The 11,280-nt window shown below is 37.8% G+C and overlaps 2 protein-coding genes across 6 annotated transcripts; one reads left to right on the top strand and one right to left on the bottom strand.

Annotated features, from left to right (window-relative positions):
* Positions 1–233: 233 nt before the first annotated feature.
* LOC129585007 (gamma-aminobutyric acid receptor alpha-like) lies at positions 234–5,541 on the top strand. Of its 3 annotated transcripts, none has more exons than XM_055477489.1 (17): positions 234–445; positions 820–1,052; positions 1,635–1,702; positions 1,774–1,893; positions 2,425–2,531; positions 2,620–2,649; positions 2,732–2,759; positions 3,056–3,080; positions 3,150–3,185; positions 3,272–3,385; positions 3,472–3,599; positions 3,719–3,802; positions 4,220–4,245; positions 4,423–4,475; positions 4,622–4,764; positions 4,860–5,116; positions 5,249–5,541. In XM_055477489.1, exons 1-17 carry the CDS (start codon positions 435–437, stop codon positions 5,361–5,363), a joined length of 1,578 nt encoding a protein of 525 aa, XP_055333464.1. In that variant the 5' UTR covers positions 234–434; the 3' UTR covers positions 5,364–5,541. The 3 variants fall into 3 exon arrangements, with proteins under 3 accessions (XP_055333464.1, XP_055333465.1, XP_055333463.1); XM_055477490.1 differs by having other exon boundaries at positions 234–525; XM_055477488.1 differs by having other exon boundaries at positions 234–744.
* Positions 5,542–5,838: 297 nt separating this feature from the next.
* On the bottom strand, positions 5,839–11,116 carry LOC129585006 (gamma-aminobutyric acid receptor alpha-like). Of its 3 annotated transcripts, none has more exons than XM_055477484.1 (15): positions 10,795–11,116; positions 10,271–10,581; positions 9,588–9,828; positions 9,066–9,079; positions 8,941–8,994; positions 8,844–8,873; positions 8,535–8,740; positions 7,924–7,990; positions 7,507–7,522; positions 7,278–7,418; positions 7,034–7,148; positions 6,871–6,905; positions 6,765–6,800; positions 6,423–6,673; positions 5,839–6,334 (listed from the first exon to the last, which is right to left on the bottom strand). In XM_055477484.1, the coding sequence occupies exons 2-15, from the start codon at positions 10,319–10,321 to the stop codon at positions 5,924–5,926; spliced, it is 1,668 nt and encodes a 555-aa protein (XP_055333459.1). In that variant the 5' UTR covers positions 10,322–10,581; positions 10,795–11,116; the 3' UTR covers positions 5,839–5,923. The 3 variants fall into 3 exon arrangements, with proteins under 3 accessions (XP_055333459.1, XP_055333460.1, XP_055333462.1); XM_055477485.1 differs by having other exon boundaries at positions 6,423–6,643; XM_055477487.1 differs by lacking the exons at positions 10,271–10,581; positions 10,795–11,116 and having other exon boundaries at positions 8,941–9,079; positions 9,575–9,684.
* Positions 11,117–11,280: the final 164 nt, after the last annotated feature.

The following is an 11,280-nucleotide window of genomic DNA, read 5'->3' as shown; positions in this document are numbered from 1 at the left end:
GAAATTTTTTTCTTAACTTTATTACACTGGAACGGTCAGCGGGAAAGAGAGGAAAAATAGTATTCACGCTCAATTTCAATCACCCATATCCCACAGTAGCAACGTTGCTACCGCCGCGAAAATCTTGTAAAATAACGATTTATGGCGACAGCTGCAAGCTGGATTCACACACAAGTGCCGGATCGCAAACGGAAAAGGCGCTCAACGTTTTCTCGGACAAATATCAACGGGAAGTATCTCTGAACCATTCGGGATGAGAATGTACATATCGAATGTATAGTAGTAGAACTCTATACAGTCATGTTGCCTTCTTTCGTACATTCAGCTTGCATATCCCTTGTTTCATGCGTGATACGCTTTGATCATGTTACACCCAGTTTATTGGATGTTGCAGTTAATGCTAGTGTTTTCCACTGATAATTATTGCCAAAGAAATGTTCCATGAGTAGGTCGGAGAATCGAAAAATCTGGTCACTTCGTTTGCCGGCAATTGGCAGCGGGAAATTTTAAACGAATTTTGCGGGGGTATAAAAATCGCCTCATACATAATTATATGCACAACCTATAATTTCTGATTGGTCTGATTTTTTTATACAGTCTTGCTTGCAGTTTGCTTGCAATTTTATTTGACAAGCAGTTCTGCTGTTTTCTTAACTGTTAGTATTACTGTCAACTTTTTCTAAAAATGTCAATATTAAATCCTATTCTGATTGTTGTCTTGTCGTTTTTGACCTCTCAGTATTGGTGAGTATCATTGTAATTACCCCGGTAAACACATATATACGCGGGAGTGTGTTTGTATTGCGTTCATATTTATAGCGTCCTGGTCGGCACCCAAATCATCCTTGATCCTCTTGTACCTGACAGTAAACCTGTCAGGCGGACGTACATCTACTCCATTATTTCGGGGACAAACAGATCACTGGAAAGACACCAGAGACTGCGCCGTGCCCCGGAAGAATCACAGAATGACATTTATAGCAGCAAAGTCACCACTCTGCTCAATTCACTTTTTGACAGATATAACAAAACGTTTCGGCCCAACTACGGACGTAAGTTTCCACGTAACCGAAAGATGGAATTTTTGACGTTTTGTTATGCCGCAGTTTATTATAATTACCAATGCTATTTTAATTACAGTTCTAAAGTGCATGACGGATTATGTATGGTTTATACGCGTGCATATATTGAATTACTGTTTTGCTAATATGATTAGATGATGACTGACTAGTTTGCACGTTAAGTATTAATTTAAGCATAATATATCGGCTTGAAGTGGATTTACATTTTTATTTACTGATTCGGGACTTACAATCTCATGTTCCATCTTACTTTAAGAACTAAAATACGTACAGCGTGATGTGTTTCTTAAAAATCACCTTAAATTTGACACCAGAGCAGTAGAATTGTGAAGACGCATTAACTTAAACGGTACCAACAGCCAGTTCTGCTAGTAGTATTGGGACTGATACTTTTATTTTGAATAAATGCTCAGAAAAATGGGCAAAACTGCAACAGTTTTATAAGAATATTTTATCATTGTTTGGCATTTATGACAACATATTATACGTACGCTTGAACTAATATAAATCTAATATGTATTGCTTAGTGGAATTTTAATGTGTTTGTTCCAGATGGTCCAACGCAAGTAAGGATCAATATGGTTGTGATCAGTATGGGGCCAATTAGCGAGCTGAACAGCGTAAGTTCAATCAAGCATGACCTTCAGCACTTGTCAAATGGGAGGGCAATTTATCCCACTGCTATTCCCAGGATTATTCTATGGACATCTACTTTCGACAGAAGTGGAGGGACGAACGATTAAAGTTTAACGGCTCGGAAGATATGAAAGAACTGGCCTTAAACAATCTCATGTTGGATAACATATGGAAGGTATCATTATTGGCAAACTACATAAACGCTCTTATAGCACTGCTAAACGCAACAATGATTTTCACACTACGAAAGATGGATGAGAACCCATTACTCACTTTGTAGAACACATATTAAGGATGAAAATAATAATTAGCAGTCCCAAATTTGATAACAAAAATTACGTTGCAAAGCCAATTTTTTACAGTATGAAGTTGATGTTAACCGCACACGCAAATACCGCACATAATAGGAGTTTGTTAAAGTACTCGTACTGATGCATTATTTTCATTTGCATGACATTTTGTGCACGGCATTCGAGATGTATCCAGTTGAGCTGATCAAATCGAGTTCAAATCAAGATTTCCTACTTACGTTAGTTATTTTGGCACAGACCGTATAAAAATATGCCGTTTTAATTTGTTTGCATATTTCTTCCGTGATTTACAAACTGTTTTAACGCATGTTGTTGACGTGAAAGTGTCACCAAGCCGCATAAGAAGTTTGTAATACGAGCTCCCTCCGCCATATTTTAATATCAACTTTTGATAGCCGGATACTTATTTTCGGAACGGGAAAGAGTATTACGTTCACACCATTACAACCGCAAATAAACTCCTGCGCTTGCAAACTACGGGAGACATCTTATACAGCATGAGGTAGATGTCTATTTTTGCTTCAAGTTAGAAAAACTTGCTAATGTACGAGAGCGGTAGACATATGGTCTTAAACTGTTTACATTTATAGATTAAGAATTCGTGCGCAGTGCCAAATGCGGTAAGTTTACTGCTAAATAAAAAATAAAATGGTAATATCGTCGCGACAAATAAAATAGCCTAATTGATTGCTGTGTTTTAAGCTTATCATTCTATCCGGCAGACATTCAGGTAAGACATACATACGGTAATTCGACACATCAGACAAATGCATTAACTAATTAATTTGGTATTAGACAAATGCATCAGTTGATTAATTTTGTATGGCTATTAAAATTATTTTTTATGCAAGACATTGTTTCAATCAGACCGAAAGTATGCGAAATTATGAGTTACAGTACCATATTTTATGGTTGTTGTTAACGCGATGCCGCAAACCGCATTGTACTTTTAATATTACTGTTCAGAGTAATGCTGCTACATCCTTTAGAGTAGCAGTTACTAGTATATGGTGTGCTTCTTTGCAGTCGTGCCCTTTGATCATCGGAAGCTGTAAGTCATTCGAAAATCCATTATAATTGAATAAATATTTTTATGAATGTTCCCCTTTACCTCCCGCAGTCGCCTATCAAGCTCACGAAGTCCTGTATTATTGGGGTAAGGGGATGTGCAGCGTGTTGTCCTTTTTTAAATTGTGACATCCAAGAGCGAGCACATTCACTCATACGAGTACATGTATGCAGATCCCGACCACCGAGTAAAAACAGAAGCCGGTTTAACACTATCCCAGTATGAATTGAAGGGTCCACCGCCTTGCGAAAATTTCTTTGCTCAGTTTGATAGCGGCATGAAGAAAGGTAAATAAAGAAGATGGGTCTGGTCTGTTGATTTAAAGAAGGCAAATCATTTAATTAAGTTGAAATTGGCCTGGCGTTTGATGCAGAGAACTACTCAATGGCCCGAGTGGATTTTATATTACAGCGACGAATGGGATATTTTCTACTGCAAATATACTTACCCTGCATGCTGATCGTTGTCCTTAGCTGGGTGTCGTTCTGGCTTAACCGTGAGGTAATACAGTGGAATGCTGAAATATATATTATATCTCACAGTTGTCAGTATTATAACACTTATACTCAAAACTAAAGTTTTAGATAACAGTTGTCTGATTCACCATAACGGTTTTCTAGGCTACAGAAAGATTAAGTTTAGGAATTACAGCGCTGCTGACGCTTGCTACAATGAATCAGGATCAAAAAGATGTACTGCCCAAGGTAATATAAATGTTTATCTTAACACAAAACATCTTGATGCATAAAGCAAACTTACAGACTGGTGATAAAAAATCTAAATTTTGTTAAAATTATAAATGACTGATTTTTCTTAAATTCTTTTGTTCTATAAAAGTATAAATTATTAAAGTATCTATCTGCTAGAAAGCGTTCAAGCTACTCTACAAACAGGTTAGGTAATTCGAATTCGAATATTCTTTTGCTCAAAATTAGTGATTATCATATACCAATAATTTAAATTGTTTTGGGTAAACTATGCAGAATGCCGTGTCGTTGTAGCAGATGGACGTTTTCACAAGAAACCAGTTTTGATTTGAATTTGCTTTGTTTGTCTCCAGATATACTTGTATGTATGTATTTCGTGAATATGTTAGTTATGCCATATTTTCGGCTTTTCAGACTTCATACCCCACGGCGTTAGAATGGTGAGCAATAAAACAAACTGACCAACAATAACCCTAAGAACATATAATTACAGTAACTCAGTGACCTTTGCACCTCCTGATTTAGTGACACGATTTATACGAGTATAATAATAACCAGCTTTGCATATAACTGCAGTAATTAATATTATTCATGAACCGGTAATCTTACACTTACAGGTATATACTGATCTGCAATTTATATGTCAGCGCTAGTATAATCCAGTTTGCCGGTAAGTACCTCAGAAAAATTGGAATCGCATCTGCATGATCAATTCCGATGTTATTTTCCTAAAAACATATTTCTGAAAATTCATGTGAAATATGGTGTTGGTTATCATGCAATATTTTAATCTTGTCTTATGTGCTTTGATTGCAGCTGTCCATTTTTTTACAAAAACTGGATTTGAAGAGTTAAATTTTCCAAAAGACAGAGAAGCAGTCACGGGAGGCGAAGATGACTGGGAGGAAATACCGGAAGTTGAATTAGCGGAAATGCTGGGGAATCTTTCTAGTCCAAAGGTAAACGGCGCTATAATTCAAAATAACGCAATACCTTGTACAACGGGCTCTTTAACCCGTCCGCTTTAATTTTTCTCTGCACTGTCTTTTTGCAGCTGTATGCAACCATAGAGAATCAAAGCAACCACATAGGCGCTTCTAAACACCATAGTGTGGTAAAAATAAACCAGACTGTGATCACGACCAGCGAAGAACAATTGGATCGCCCATTCGGAAATGAAACATTTTGTCAGAAATTGTTTTACTGTATAACGGGGAATGAGAACTACCGTAGTGAATTGATACGACGGGGAAAATATCGGACTAGTTCGATTAATTCGGTCAGCCTTTTGGATCGGGCATCAAGAATAGGGTATGCGTGTGCATATGCACATAATTATGGTATTACATAAATTTTTCAATAAAGTATAAATGCACCTTTTCAAATATATGCATGCATCTATTCATTCGTTTCAAACCTTTATTGTGCCTTTTGAAATTATAGCTTCCCTCTGACTTTTGGATTGGTAAATCTCGTGTACTGGATATCCTTTCTTTATTCGGAAACACCGCCGCGAACTTCGGTCGGTAATCCCCGCGCATATCTTGTATGGTTTTAAACGGTTTCTTGCAGCGCTGTTATTCGTATCTGCATGTATGCATATACTTACAATAGAATGCGTAAATCTGTGATTTTATTTATCTTAATTTTAACTTTAAGAATTGCTGTAATTCAACATTATGCTTATTACTTTTTGCAGAACTGCATCAGCATATTTGCATAAAAACTGCGAGCACAGGTGCTTTGATACAGTTACAAAAAAAAGCGGTTTAAAAAAATGTGAGGCAGTTTTGCCCAGTGCTACGAACACTTTATGAATTTGTGCATATTATGCCGGCCAGTACGTGTTATGCCGAACCGGCGTTCATGCAATTACCAAGCAATCGCATAGGAGAAGTTTATGTTAATTACGCCGAAGTAAAGAGAAATTATTGTACAGAACGTAACACTGCGTTTGGATTTATCGCCGAATGAAATGTTAATCTACAAGATTCGGGATCGCTGTCGATTTATCATGAATTGCCGGTTGCGTTCTTTTTATTTCGTACACGATGTATGTTCACATGTCAGTATTCTGATTAACGCAATCAAAAAGGCAACGCAATACTACCGTGTGCATTATTTAGCGTTTGACTCGCTAGAATAGTACCAAAAGTAGAAAGACATAAAAATTGTAAAAGATACTGGAAACGCCACCCGACATGTCCGATCAATCTGACTAATACTATTGATCCGTCCATGTGACATGTTTTCGACAAATTTTTTCGTATCCTTATCGAAGTACGATCGGTATGGGTGGATACCAAAGCACAGACGTAAGAATTTCTGACAGGAATTTCCGGCTAGAAAAGCAGAAAATATCGAATCTTTCCGCTCTGGACTCTCGGTTAGCTCCTTTCCCAACGGACCGCCATTGATATCGCGCGCGTAATCCGCCTCACGCAAATGCAGTTCATCCACACGAGAACAGTTGGCAATGGAATAGCGCCGACGCGATCCATACGTCTGGCTTAGCGCGCGTGATAGTTTCTGTATACGATAGCATATATATAACCATCACATAGTGGAAAATAGTGTTAATTTGGTAAAATTGTTATCTATTATTTAACGGACATACCCGCTGATAGAATTTGGTCCGTCTCTCTGGGGTGTCGTAGCATAACACTTCCGCCGGCCAGCGATGGTAACTGTCGCCGGTGCCGTATTTGGTATTAATGTGCACGAAAGCATACAGGACGATGGACAGAAAAATATATACAAAGGACATGGATACAAATAAATCCAGAGCTGTCATATACGAGACACGTGGATAATCTCCTCCACTTCGAGTATCAATTCCTGCATATTTTTCCAAGCTTTTATAAACTGCTAAGATTTTAAACAAAGTTTCAAATACAAAATTTTGTAAAAGGGTTTTATGTTACGTTTTATGTTACTATACAGATTACCAGCGATTTACCGAGAAAGGTCATGGTCAACACGCACGTAACTCCCACTGCAATAAAACAGTCTTCAGTTGTACCCCGTAGTTATTTGAGGGCGTTTATATAAGCAGTAAAATTTACGTGTTATCCTGTCCCCCGACGCTTCTCGATTTAACCTACATAACAAAATCGGACTTGAACTAAAAATCTGATTTATCAAAAAGGCTGATGCAGAATATGTTTACACAATAATACGTTCAATTTCAGTTACTTTGTGTTATTCTGTATTTGCACACAAATTTACCAGAACTGTACCCAGCTCAGAACAACGGTCAATATGCACGGAGCATAAATTTGAATTAAAAAATATCCTGAATGGCGCTGCAGAGTAAATTCCACTGAAAGCATAGAATATTCACCTGAAACACAAAAACGATGCATTTTTAGAGTTGATCAAAGCCATTTGATCTGGGTTTTGCTGTTTATATGTCAGCTGACGATAATCTGAAAATTATATCAATACTAATTTCATAGTATTTATTCTTTACCTAGAGGTGTTATTCTGGTAGAATTGAATCCAACGGCATTTAACAAATAAAACTGAGATAGTTTCAAGTCCTCGGCTAAAACTACTGCCTTCGCATTCCCGTACTTCCACTTGTAAACAACATCTTTTTTGGTGTAAGCAACTACAAAATGCAGATGTTGACCATGCTAGCACTGTATGCAGCATTTCGGCATGGGGCTCAGATAGCATGGAATCCCGGCACTACTTACAGCTTCCCAAATCCAACTGCAACAAAAGCAAAGTCATGCCCTCTGCTTTCTACGAACATTTATATTTAAGACTGCATTTTATGATTACATTTGCGTATTTCAGCTATCGGGTAGTTTGCTACAGTAACACGAAAAAACCGCATTTTAGGCGATAAGGTCAAACTGCTCCACGAACTTGCTGGTGGTACGTAGTTAGCTACGTAGATGTTGAAACAAGCAGTTTATATGGTGATACCTGCATTTATACAAAGGAAATTTGTAAAAACGTTTTCCGACATTTTAGGGAGAATCATTTCCTACATGTTAAAAAGCTGAAGGTTGAAAGGTTTTAGTAGTGCACTGCAATAAATTCTGTTCCCGCGCATTTGGGACCGTCAGCATATTCTATTTTGTATTATGTGAGTATTTACTGTTTACCGGACAATGTTGGGTGTCCATCGGATATCTCTGCAGTTGCATTGGACAGCGGGCACGCAAGGTCAACCTGTTTGATAAAAAGGCGATTAAAACTGGCAGGCAATTTTACATACGACATACGAGTACAAAAAATATGACAGTTTATGTATCGCACAGAGTGAGTCATGAAATTCAATTAAGATGCATAATTTCATACCCTTTTAAAAGAACGTTTTCTGTACTTCGATTTTGCTCTCATATCAAACGCTTACACAAAATAAAGTATTAACCCGCAAACGCGTGCGCGCGTGTGTAAACACTGAAAACAAATTAATTTTGTCTGTATGTGTCTAAATGAGAAAGGCTATTTGTATTGTAATTCAGTTAGCCAAAGTCGTAGTCTTTATCCAATATTTATCTCTTAAAAGTGTCATAAACACAGAAAATATTTTTTAACAGCATTAGGCACCTGCCAAAACAGAACAATCCTTAAAATACGGGTTCATAAATGAAGCCGCTCTAAATGCAAGCTAATCGAAGTATATATACTTATAAAAAATTTTGAAAAAGCTAAAGGTTGCTAAGAGTATCCGTGATATTTTTTTTATATTGTTCATCAACTTGACGTGTACCTCTGCGAATATATCAGCGTCCCATCACGATAGATTCTAATAAATTTATTGGGACTAGTGATGTCATGTACATAAGAATTGGGCTTTCCATTAAAAACGGTCGTATCCGGCTTCCAAATTTTCTGCAGAACGGTTACGCCCAGCGGAAGTAATGCCGCTGAGATGTTGGAAAACTGACCGTACGATAATCGGCGATCAATCCAAGACTAAAACAAAACAAATACCATCCGCTTAAGTTCCGGATTAGATCGAATCACACTAAAGGCAAATGCAATCGGCGCTGACTGCGTGTGCCTTGCATGTTTTTACCTGCCGGAAATAGCAGTCAATGCTGTATTCCTATTTCACCAAAAACAGATGGCATTACTTAATACGTTGCTTATGAATGAAACATGAACTACTCAACAAATTGACTTTCGCTAACGGTTCCCATAGACCGCAGAACGATGTCGACGAGAACCTTTCAAAAAGACAGACAGGCCAATGTACATGTTCATCAGTATGCGCTTTTTGTCTGACACCATTGCTCACTTCCGTTGTCGGTCCTAAAAAAACAGTGGATGCATTACTATATCATCTCATGGAGTAGCTCATCTATCTCCGCTGATCATAATTTATGTGCTGAGCATTATACTAATCTAGCTATTACAAGCAGATAAAAATTTAAATCTTAAAATCTGTTAACATTATCGGTGCATTAAAAATGACCTTACATTGTTTTAAGAAAGTCAGGTTTAAAAAACAAACCATTCGCTGTGTACATGCCAAAGTTTTATAACAAATGCGCATTGATTTAGTCTGAAGAGTTAACTGTTCGAATTATTTCCAAATCTAATAATTCAGAGTAATACGTTTTACATATTATGTGATGCTGTGTATGTTAAAATTTAATTTTATTTCCCCATGCATACCGAAATACATGGTTATTTCTATGCGTTAGGTCTACTCTGGAGTCTCAAAATTATATGCGTTTTAAAGAAATTAAAACGGTTTTGTTAACAGTTTGTAGTCTCGTTTATATTTACTGCACAACGGCACACCTTTGCCTCTAACCTGGTGGACGAGCTTTGATATCGTAATCCATTAATAAAGTATCGATGATGTCCGTGACCGACTGGATGTGCGTAGATTCGTTCGCCTGCGTCGCGGTGGGGATCATGGTCACGGACGTCAGATTAGCGTCATCGATATTCGCACTGAAGCTGAAGACATTGCGAAATCCCATATTGTCCGTGTGTGTTCGGTATGATGGCGTGCCTTGATGGTCAGCGGAAACAGCTGATCGTGCGCCAAGCTGCACACAGGTATCATGAAGAAATGCCATTTTCTTAACGGTTTTCGTTAAAATTAAAAACAACCACAATTTACCACTTATTACTTGATTATCATATCTGTATTCGGAATTCCTGTGACGGTACAGCCGCAAATCACTAGCTATACCCTTACCATAAAAATAACTCAAATATAGCAAAGCAGACTGTAATTGTAATTACAGGCAGTAAATTACCAAGCAAATTTAAAACATGCGCAGAATTTCGTCATTGTAGATGTTATACTTTGCAGTATAATCTAGAATGTAATTGCAATAATACAGTGTCGGAAAAGGATAACTTCCAAGTTCCAACCTTAAAAGTTAAAGAATTTTAAGTTGGTTTTCTTTGCATTTTCACACGTTAAGCGGAAACGATTACAATAAATCGTATACATTAATTATGCACGGTACTATACATACACACCTGTATAAACCAAATCGCCGACATAAACAGCTGCACCGCCGTAATCAACATTCTGAAGAAAATTAAACCGTCCTCGAGATGAAGAATTCCTCTGCGCTGTTTTTATTGCAACAATGGTGCAGATTGTCAGTGTGTGATATGACAAGGGAAGTGAAGACCAGCTCTATTGGATGTAATGAAGAGAGAGCGGGATATCTTGTTAAAGTAAGGGATTCGCTATCTGACCGAAAGGACAGTTTCCTTCCTGGATAACTTGACAAGCTTGAAGGATACACTGGGCGATGGGGATCGACAGCTTTCAAGTAGGCTGACTATGGGGACAAAACGTACAATATTATATACGATATATTGAACAATATATTCTGTGAGATATGTTATATAGATATACTGTATGTATACTGTACACATGTTATACATACTACATACATACTGCTCTAGTACTGCATGTATGAGAAGTAGAGTTAGCTTCACCAAGCCTATAGTGCTTCGTTTGCTATACACAACTGCCAGCTTCCGTCACTTACTGGAGCATAACTGGATTTCCGATTAACTCATCTCGGCCACAAAATTGCTGATTAAATAGCCATAGGCGAGGAATAAGTGCCCTCCAGTGGCGCATCCCCTGGACTACACATAATCACCACTTATGTTGACAGAATCATGCTTATTTTGGCGGCAGGATGATAATTACTACGGCAAACACTACAGGAAGCTGGGCGATTCCACAGGCAATCATTGTCGATCAGGCCTGTTATCCAGCTCAATGATCCGCTATTTTTATATTGAATTAGATGTCCTTTGTATGGTAAAAAATTTAACTTTGGAGATACGTCTGTGATTACAGAAATGTTGCGGCGAAAAAACAGAGCTGACGCTATACCGCCGCACGTGTAAATGTGACGTAATGTGCGAGCGCCGTATGCCGCGCCTTGTGTGTATCGGCTTAAATGTGCGTATATAAGACAAATGGTTTACAAAACGGATAAATGTCGTCTTAGGTTCTCATCCAG

The sequence above is a fragment of the Paramacrobiotus metropolitanus genome, unplaced genomic scaffold (genome assembly GCF_019649055.1).
Source record: "Paramacrobiotus metropolitanus isolate TYO unplaced genomic scaffold, Prichtersi_v1.0 Parri_scaffold0000015, whole genome shotgun sequence".
NCBI classification, from domain to species: Eukaryota; Metazoa; Tardigrada; class Eutardigrada; order Parachela; family Macrobiotidae; genus Paramacrobiotus; species Paramacrobiotus metropolitanus.
This window is presented reverse-complemented; position numbering and strand designations above follow the sequence as displayed.